Source organism: Colias croceus, chromosome 9, assembly GCF_905220415.1.
Source record: "Colias croceus chromosome 9, ilColCroc2.1".
Lineage (NCBI taxonomy): Eukaryota > Metazoa > Arthropoda > Insecta > Lepidoptera > Pieridae > Colias > Colias croceus.
In genome coordinates this window covers 643427-653846 of record NC_059545.1, presented here as the reverse complement: position 1 = coordinate 653846, position 10420 = coordinate 643427, and the positions used below count along the sequence as shown (strand labels likewise).

At 38.8% G+C, this 10420-nt stretch overlaps 1 protein-coding gene across 2 annotated transcripts; it reads right to left on the bottom strand.

Moving 5' to 3' along the window:
* Window positions 1–422: 422 nt before the first annotated feature.
* LOC123694422 (aprataxin and PNK-like factor) lies at window positions 423–9138 on the bottom strand. Of its 2 annotated transcripts, none has more exons than XM_045639854.1 (8): window positions 8906–9138; window positions 8446–8514; window positions 4755–5019; window positions 4191–4475; window positions 3554–3684; window positions 3015–3109; window positions 1391–1557; window positions 423–661 (listed from the first exon to the last, which is right to left on the bottom strand). In XM_045639854.1, exons 1-8 carry the CDS (start codon window positions 9002–9004, stop codon window positions 471–473), a joined length of 1302 nt encoding a protein of 433 aa, XP_045495810.1. In that variant the 5' UTR covers window positions 9005–9138; the 3' UTR covers window positions 423–470. The 2 variants fall into 2 exon arrangements, with proteins under 2 accessions (XP_045495810.1, XP_045495811.1); XM_045639855.1 differs by having other exon boundaries at window positions 578–891.
* Between the last annotated feature and the right edge of the window lie 1282 nt (window positions 9139–10420).

The window sequence follows — 10420 nt, the reverse complement described above, 5'->3', positions numbered from 1 at the left end:
TACTGTGGCTGCAATTCGTTGTGAATTAGACAATTAGTTATCACTTATCAGTAAATATCTCAGTCTATTTGTTTAACAACTTGAAAAATAATAGACAACATAATTTATGTTAAGGTATCCCACAAGGGCACAAGTTTTGTTGTTAATAATTCAGTCATTTAATATTTCAATTCTGAACAAAAAATAATTCATAAGAGAAAACAGAGTCTTTGAAATTACTTGAGAATGTACCTATATGAAAGAAATGATTTATCATATCCGAAACATATTATCAGATATACTGTATAAATTAAAAAGTCTAGTTAAAGACTTATAGTGTAGTGTTTACCAATGTGTTTACTCTATAGTCTGTACAATATATACGGTTTATAATTATATACCTAGATATAAGTAGAAAGAGTAGAATGAATAAAACAATCTTGTACTAAAATATAATTTATTTCAATCAATAAAAGAGGTAACAGATAAACTTAAACATCACTCTCTGGCTGCCATTCATCAGTGGCATCAGATCCCCACGGGTCTGTCTCCTCAGACTCAGAACTGGGCACATTCCGTTGTAACGTTTTCCTTTTCCTTTTCCCAGTTACAATCAAATTCTGAACATTCCCATCGCTATCCTCACTTGAACTATATCTGCGTTTCTTATTTTTCTTCCGACCTGCCAGACAATTATTTAATTTTTTAGATTTTTCTTGATTTTGCCATGTCATAATTATAATTTTACATAATTGTGGTTGTTGTTAATCTTTAGTTTTTATGTAATTTGTTAGTATTCATAGTCTATATCGACACTGTCCCCGTCGGAATCTTCCGCCTCTATATGGTCGTCGTATATATTGACTGTATTCGCTCTAATGTATATGTTTTTCCCGTTTCTTTGTATGCATACTGGAAATAAAAACGTCAACGGTAACAACGTTGTAAATGCCCAAATATCTAATAGCTATTTACTGATCTATATTAAAATAAGTAGAAAACAGGTGGGAATTACAAAAACTAAATACATATTGCAAACTTAGAATGAAAATCAAAATATTTTCTTTAGATAATTGTTTAAAATCTTTTGAAGTATTTAATTTTTAAATATTCGCGTAAAACGAAACAACCATAAATTGTGTATAATAGTGGTTTTCACAGTATTGCACTAGAGACATCAACATACAAATCTTAAGTTAGGTTTATGTGGTTAGGTATACAATTAAAAACCCACAGTAAAAATTTGAAGTCTCTGGCAACATGTTGCAAAGTTGATAATGCATTATGCATTTTGAAATGCTATGTCAGCATTTAAATAAACTTTCCAACAACATTACTGTTCAACTGTGGAGTGTGGTCTGTGGCTCAACAAATATTACCATAAATTCACATAAATATTCTTTATAATTACCTCCTTGATTAACCGGCCGGCAAACTCCCGGCGGATGGTTATGTGTGTCCCAGTGTTTCTGGTCTGGTTTACAACAACTGGCCCCGTAGGGACATACCCCTTTGTCCCCGGTGCCCCAGTCTGGGTCTTTGGGGTGACTGAATTGGGCCATGTGGAGCGGGTTGCGTCTGAAATGTCAAATATAACATTCTAAATTTTTCTACATTCATACAAATTGTATTACTATTGTATTAGAGGGCAATGTAATATTGCCGTATTTTAAGTATTTTATTTAATTATTTAGGTATAAGTTTATGGGAACTATATTTTCTGTCACCAAAATTTATATTTGTCATCAAGTTGTATCACCCTAATAAATAGATCTATCACCACGAAATATTTTCGTTCTCAGATAAACAAAAATTGTTCCCAGGTATGAATTATCAAATTAATGTTAATATATGTGTAAAATAAGAGATCGATAACCAATAAAATTTATATTGCATTACATGAATATAAACTTCGTTCTTATAATAACAATTTTGTTATTTAAATAATAGCTATGTGCTCAGAATGGTAGATCTGTCACCAAATAAATCGATTATCGATCCCTGACTGCGACACCTTTTTATTTGATATTTTGTCACCAATACAGTAGTAATATTTTATTTCGTTCAGATATTAAATTAATAGTATTCTTTACCAATTTAATACATCAATTTATAATTTTAATGAAAAAATGATCAAAGGGGCGGAGACAAATTGGCGCGCTTTAAAAATTGACCAATGATGACCAAATGATTATTCAATGGTTATTATTTTTAAGAATAAATATTGATTATTTTAACTTTAATTAAGTGTTTTATCTACTATTCTGCTAGTCATAAGCCAGCTATTTTAAACCAGCGCTGATTGTTCAGTGGTAATTATTTTAAACAATAAATATTGATTATTTTGACTTTAATTGTTTTATTTACTACTCTGCTTAACATTTTATTTAAATATAATTTATACTAACAGTGGAAATTTAGAACCTTGGGAGTCTAGTTAAGTAGCAGAATCTTTTGGTTGAAACGATGATGACAACCCTAATTTTTTATTTGAACTTAGTGCAAATTTTCTAGTAACATAATATGATTTATTGGTGATCTCTTTAAATTAGTTTGCTTAAATGCTTATTAGGACACACCTATTATAATACATACAAAAACATTTATTTGGTACTAGACCTTATATCTCAGGATTTTAGGTGATTTATTGTGGAACTGATTTTGCATTGTTTGGTGACTACATTTTGGTGACAGATCTACTATTTTGAGGACAAACCCTATTATTTAAGAAACACAAAACTAATTAAATTGGTGATAGCTTAAATGATACCCTAAGTTTATTTAGATACTTATGGAGATTTCCTTTTAGAACTTCCTCATATATAATATTATGAATTAATTTTATTTACTTCATATTATTTTATCCTTTACATTGTTTTACATATTTTAAATTTTTTGTGCCCCTAACACAAAATTGTGAGTGCACTTGTTCTCGTAAAAGATATCGAAGATCATATTGATGGTGTATGTCACTAGACATACCAAAATATTTTTTTTGTTCTATTAAATAAAAATGAAATAGTTATTATTATTACCTGTAACATCTTGCCCCATAATAACATCTCTCTCTAAGATTGTTCTGTAGCTTCTGTGGTGATGGCGGCAAGGCATTATTGCTTGCACTTGCATTCTGTAATTAAAACATGTTGATGTTATACAATAAAATAAGTATTTAAGTAGATTGCTTTCATCTTTAATAATATAAAAAAAAAATATTTTGATTTTCCTATAGCAATAATTAGCTATTTCATGATATTACGTGGCGTGCAGAGTATTGGAGACATTCAAAGAACAGAAAAATATTATATTATGTATATAGCTGCTCCAGCAGACGTTGTTCTGCCCCTTCTTTTCGTGTTATCTTCTTCCTTGTGGCTTACAAAAAAGGAAAATAAACTGATGATGGTTCGAGCCATTCTCGAGTTTTATGTTTAACAACACATGAGGCGATTATTTGTTATTACATAGATTTTATATGAGCAGCACCCGAGATACATGCAGATTCATACACTATTTATTTATTCCTTAAAACTAAAAGTAATAAATTACACATTATATACTGTAATATATTCACCCCACTATCACTTGTGCCTGGTGTAACATCTGGTTCCTGTTTCACATCAGATGGCTCCAATTTGACTCTTTTCGCGTTATCCTCTTCAGGACTATGACTCCGCTTTTGTGGTGATTTTGGTTCTTCTGTGTCTATGCGAATAACAAGATTTATTATACAAACAAATCTTATCAATGCTAGTTTTATAGATATGAATATGTCGCCATAAGATTTAAGAAACAGCTTAATTCTGATTTAATTTGCAATCAAGCAATATGCAATATCGACAGTGCTGTTTAACGCTCTAGGCTAGGCTCATGGAACAACTGATTTAACCACTTGGCTGCAACACATAATTGCTTCAATTACTTACCTGACGTAATTTTCAGTAAACCATTTTTTACTAACAATTTTTTTTATATAAATTTATAAAGAATAGAAAAAATTCGATTACGAGGCGGGACTCGAACCCGCATCCTTTCGCGCCATTCCGGGGCGGATGCCTGACCAACTCAGCCACTCGTGGCCCGCCAGAGCAATCGAATTTATTCTATTCTTTCAGTTTTATGTGTCTAAGGGACACACCGCGCGCCATATATTGAAATGATTAATTTTTTTTTTGTTAATCCAACAATTAATTTGCCAAAACATACAATACCTGTTTCTGAAGTTTCCCGTCCTGTTTCAACAGCTGGTGCGTCTTGCATTTGTTCAGTTACTTGTGGGTCTTCCACTGAAGTGTCATTTTCTTTGTTCATGTCTTCCGCGGAAGTGTCTTTTTCTTTAGTATTTGTGTCTTCCTCAGAAATGTCTTTCTCTTTACTATTAGTGTCTGCAGATGTGTCATTATTTTTGTTATTTATATCTTCAGTGGTATTTGAGTCTTCATTACTCTTTGTCTGTTCTGTATCGTCCGTTGTTTCATTGACAAAATTAACTTGTTCTATAACACAATACATAAAATTCTGTTAACTAGGTCAAGATTTTTACTATTTTGGTAAGAATTGCAATAAATTTATATACTGATTCAATTGAATATGATCTAGAAGTGCTTACAAATTAAATATTTCGATATCTAAGGAATAAATTACATAGGTAAGAAAGTTTTTTTGCATGTCAAGTACCGATTTAAATAGAAAAATGAAGAGATCTATACATAATCTTAAAATTTACGGCCATAGTTTGTTTAACATGCATAAAGTAACAAAGCTTTTAAACTTACGTAAGTCAATATCTGGTGATTCTGGTTGTTCGTTACACACTGTTCCATTCGCAGTTTCATCGTATTTTTCTGTATTTTCCTGTTCACTTATAGCTTCATTTTCAATAGCAGCTTCTTCATTTGTTGGAAAGCTAATAACTTCAAACCAAAGCGAGTCTGGCAGTAAACCAAATCTATCACCATGGAATAACTCAATTTCACAATCACATTTTAATACCTGTACATCGCTTTTGTCTTTTTTGTAGAAGCAAGGGTTTTGGTGTAGCTGTAACATTGAAAGGAAATCGTGAGGAAGTTTTTTTTGATAAGATTTTTAATAAGATGAGAGGGATGAGAGGGCCCTATGGACAACTTGGGGGGGCTCGGGCGTCCCCGCAGTCTCCAGACTAGTCCCCAATAGTGCGGCAACTAAGTGTGTGTCTCTGGTCCTGGTGTTAAGCGCCTCGACTCACTGCCGTCTTCATACCTACTTCACTCTCTTCTAAAACAACTATGAACAAGGCAAGATACAGGAATAAAGTTGCACAGCGGCAGCACTCCCTCTCGCTGAAAGTGGACCTAACTAACATCAGAGGTCTCCACTCTAATCTCGCTGCAGTCCACTTCCACCTTGAGACTCATAAACCGTGTATCTTGTTCCTCACGGAGACGCAGATAAGATGTCCGTCTGACTTGGCGTACCTGTCCTATCCCGGCTACACCCTGGAGCATAATTTTAAGGCTCGGTCAGGTGTGTGCGCGTACGTCCGAGATGACATCTGTTGTCGGCGTCTCCGGTATCTTGAAGACCCCCATTTTTCAGTGTTATGGATGCTGGTGGACACAGGCCCAGAGAAACTTCTCTATTCCTGTGTCTACCGGGCGCACAGCGGAGACCAGGAGACGATCAGGCTCACAGAGTACCTTAGTGAGGTGGCGGATGCTGCTCAACACAAATACCCTTCCGCTCAGCTTGTGTTACTGGGGGATTTTAATGCCCACCACCAGGAGTGGCTATACCCATACCAGTGCACTGACCTAGCTGGGAGAGAGATGCGTAAACTCTCCATTGCATTAAATCTCACCCAGCTGGTCCAAGGAGCGACGCGGGTTCCTGATGTTGAGAGCCACACAGCCAATTGCTTGGACCTTCTGCTGACAACAGATCCAGACCGTTACTCGGTGGCGATTTCTTCGCCGCTTGGCAGCTCCGATCACTGTCTGGTGAAATCTGTATCTGTCTACTCGCCGCCCGATCCCAGTCCTAAGGGCTCTCGGCGCGTGTGGCGATACAAGTCAGCAGATTGGGATGAGATGCGTTCCTTCTTTGCGTCTTATCCCTGGCGGCCTGTCTGCTTTTCTTCTGATGATCCTTCGACCTGCGCGGATGCTGTGACAGATGTGCTGCGACAGGGAATGGAGTACTTTATCCCATTCTCGGACGTGGCCATGTCCGGCAAAGCTCAGCCCTGGTTCAGAGCCGATTGCAGACGCGCTGAAGCGCTAAAGCATGAAGCATATCTGGCATGGGTTGATGCTCGACACCGCAAGGCCAAGGACGTGTCAGACAAGAAGAAAGCCTTCAACCGGGCCGCCAAGTCCTGCAAAAAGGCTCTACGGAAAGCTCGATTTGACCACGTCAGCCGTATAGGGAACAAACTAGCTTCTTACCCCTCTGGTAGCAAAGCGTTTTGGTCCCTGGCTAAGACGGTTGAATCGAATTTCTGCCGCCCCTCACTTCCTCCACTGCTGAAACCGGATGGGTCGCTGGCTCACACCGCCGTAGAGAAAGCGAACCTTTTTGCTTCTCTTTTCGCGGAAAATTCTCGTCTTGATCCCGCAAATGCGAAACCTCCCAGTCTACCTGGATGCGAGGTGAATATGCCGGAAATTCGCATCCGTCAGACTGAGGTGCTTAAAACGCTGCGGAATCTTGACGTGAATAAAGCCAGTGGCCCTGATGGAATTCCAGCCATAGTACTAAAAACCTGTGCGCCTGAACTTGCTCCTGTTCTGACACGCCTCTTTCGCCTCTCGATGACGACTGGAATAGTACCGAAATCTTGGAAACTTGCCAACGTGCAGCCCGTGCCCAAAAAAGGCAGTCGTGCCGACCCCTCCAACTATAGGCCAATTTCAGTCACGTCCATACTCTGTAAGACTATGGAACGTGTACTAAACAGTAGGCTCCTGGCACACCTAGAAGCGAACGACCTTCTCAGTGACCGACAATACGGGTTCCGCCGAAACCGGTCCACTGGGGATCTTCTAGCGTACGCCACCTACGTCTGGAGCGAGGCCATAGAGAATCATGGTGAAGCACTTGCTGTCTCCCTTGATATCTCAAAGGCCTTCGATAGGGTCTGGCATGATAGCCTAATGGGCAAGCTTCCATCCTACGGTCTGCCTACCGGTTTCTGCGCCTGGATCTCAGATTTTCTGAGAGACCGGTCGTTACGAGTAGTCGTTGATGGCTGCTCGTCCGACCTAATGGCTATCAATGCCGGGGTCCCTCAGGGATCAGTTCTCTCCGCAACACTCTTCTTGCTACACATCAACGATCTGCTGAAACCCGGTATCTATGGGTACGCAGACGATAGCACTATTGTGGAGAGATATGTATCCAGCGCGCGAGCCAGTATGGCACAAATCCAGTCTCTACGGGAGGCGATGGTCGATCGCATGAACTTGTCCTTACAGGCGGTCTCCGACTGGGGCGATGCCAATCTGGTCAAGTTCAATGCTACTAAGACCCAGGCGTGTCTATTCTCCGCTAAACGGAGTCCATTCCATCTGACTCCGACTTTCCAGGGTGTATCCGTACCGATAACCAACCACCTCGAGCTTCTTGGCATCACCTTGACGCCTACTCTGAACTTTGGTTCCTATATAGAATCCAAAGCCCAAGTAGCCTCAAAAAAGCTTGGAATTCTGGCGAAGGTGAGACAGTATTTCAGCCCGGGACAGTTGCTCAACCTTTATCAAGCACAAGTCCGATCGTGCATGGAATACTGCTCTCACCTCTGGGACGGTTCCGCCAAGTACCAGCTGGAGGCGCTTGAGGCGATAGAGAGGCGTGCCAAGAGGCTCATAAACGACGATGAGCTAGTAGGCAAAAAACTCCAGAGCCTCGCTCATCGTCGCAGAGTGGCCAGCTTATCGGTTTTTTACCGGATACACTTTGGTGAGTGCGCTGCGGAACTTCACGAACTTGTTCCGCCATCCCCGTTCTTCCATCGATCGTCGAGGCGCACAGATTCTAGGCATCGCCATATGGTGGACGTTCCATGTACCCGGACTAAGCGGTTCGATTCTACATTCTTCATTCGAACCGCAAGGGACTGGAACGCGCTTCCTGAATCTGTGTTCCCCGACGAGTACAATATGGGGGTCTTCAAACGAAGAGTGAACCGGTACCTACTAGGGAAGCGTGTACCATCTTAGACCGCATCTCAGCTTTCCATCAGGCGAGATTGTGGTCAAGCGCTTCCCTATCCTAAGTAAAAAAAAAAAAAAAAAAGATGTTTCAACTTCCTTGTATTTTTGATAATTTAAATGAAATCTATTTTATAATTAATATACTCTAATATGAGTAAATTTAGTTATGCTGAAAATATAAAATATCCTAATTCAACATTAAAAATAAAAAGCAATCAAACTAGTTTTTTTCTTTGTAAGTGTTATTTGCCTTATTAACGAGATGATTACTTACTGCCTTTACAATGAGTTTATCCTCTTTAACTTGAAGTTCACCATGTTTTCTAGATACTCTTTTATCTTCCTGCAATTAAACATGGGTTTTTCCGTAAGAAACAAGTAATAACTTGTCTATAAGTAAACGTCGTAAAAATATAATACATTGCAATATTTTAACAATGGTAGATTAATAACATCTATACTAATATTATAATGCTGAAGAGTTTGTTTGAACGCGCTAATCACAGGTCCGATTTGAAAAATTCTTTCGGTGTTAGATAGCTCATTTATCGATGAAGGTTAAAGGCTATAATAGGTATAATATTATCATCACGCTACGACCAACAGGAATGGGGCCACGGGGGTGAAACCACGCGGAGCAGCTAGTATAGAATAAAACGTTTTTAGATATTAAATACTTTTATTTCTCTCCCGTATTTTCTTTTTCATTATAGGGAAAATTAAAATAAACTTACTACGTTCAAAAGTTTGCCCCTTCCAAATAAATGGGTTCCAATGGAGAGAGTTATTTTAGTAGCATCCGTAGAATCTACCTTCACGAGCTTAATAACCATTTTACTTCTTATTATTTTTTTGAATTAGTTACATCGGCATAAATATTAGAAATTGAAAATTAAACGTTCATCACGGATATAACGTTTTTCCACAGCGTTTTTCCTTAGTTGTGTTTACGCCTGTCAAGTGTCAACTGTCAATAAGACAGAATTAGACAGATAACAGATAACCTCTGAGGATAACAGTGCGCCAACGATACAGATAAAAAAAACGACGTGTAGCACTCGGGGACTGCCGCGGTAAAGCTATGCATGCTATGCCTTCAAGCCACACCTCCGCCCGTCGGAGTGGGGAGCGTGAGGTTTTTTCGTTACGGAATTTCTCGATTCGGTTCCAGCTATGCAATAGCTTATTATTAACTGACTAGAGTACAATCGAGTACAGAGTAAGAAATATACTACACTCACCGGCACGGAATCTTGGCCACTTACAAATTTGCCGATAAAAAATGTTTGAAGTGCTTTTCACGATTTTTTTGTATACAGATATGTTAACATATTATTTCTTTAATTTTATGTCAAGAAATCATTAAGTTTGAGAATAATCTTTTACCACTTTTTAAGAGTTAGTCGAAATTTGTGATTTGTGCGGTTAAGCCGAAGTTACGAATTGTTCGTTTTAAACTTTTTTCGATATCGGTTATGCCTTTTTAAGATATTGTTATTGTTGTGCTGTAGTCAATGATCATAGCAAACAATAAAAAATGCCGTTAGCATCTCAACAGCCTGCACAGGCCATCACAGTATTAGACCAAAGACTGCCACAACATAAAGTACCTAATGTACAGTAAGTACGACGTTCAGCTATGGACTATGCATGGAAAAGATAGCAGGAGACTGGCAGCTACACGTGCAGACCAGGAAGTGGAAGCGTGAGGTGCACATCAGCTCGAGAAGACCGGTTTATTGGTCAAGAGATACTCAGAAATGGCTTTCTGAAAGTTTTTGAGATACGCCACCGGCTCCAAAACACCAGGACAATAAATTTGGGTGAGCAATCAGTGAGAAGACTAATGAAGGAAGTTAATTTGAATGTTTGCAGACCAGCACGCCGTACAGAACTCCTCAGACATCACAGAGAAGCACGTCTTCGTTTTGCGCGAGAACATGAAAACTGGACCCACAGCCAGTGCGCTCGTGTGGTGTTCACAGATGAGTGACGAGGCACTTTACGAGCTTCTGATAGCCAAGAGTCAGTATAGCGGAGACGATAAGAGAGGTTTTCATCCATCACCACAACTCAAACGGCGATTTTCCATGGAGAGTCAATAACGGTATAGGGAGGTATAAGTTTGGATGCTCGTGTGGTGTTATTTATCGTAAGTAATGACTTAAATTTGATCAGGTACGTCGAGGAAATTCTCCAAAAACATGTTCAGCCCTATAACAGGTTTATCAGTGATGAAAGATTGCTAC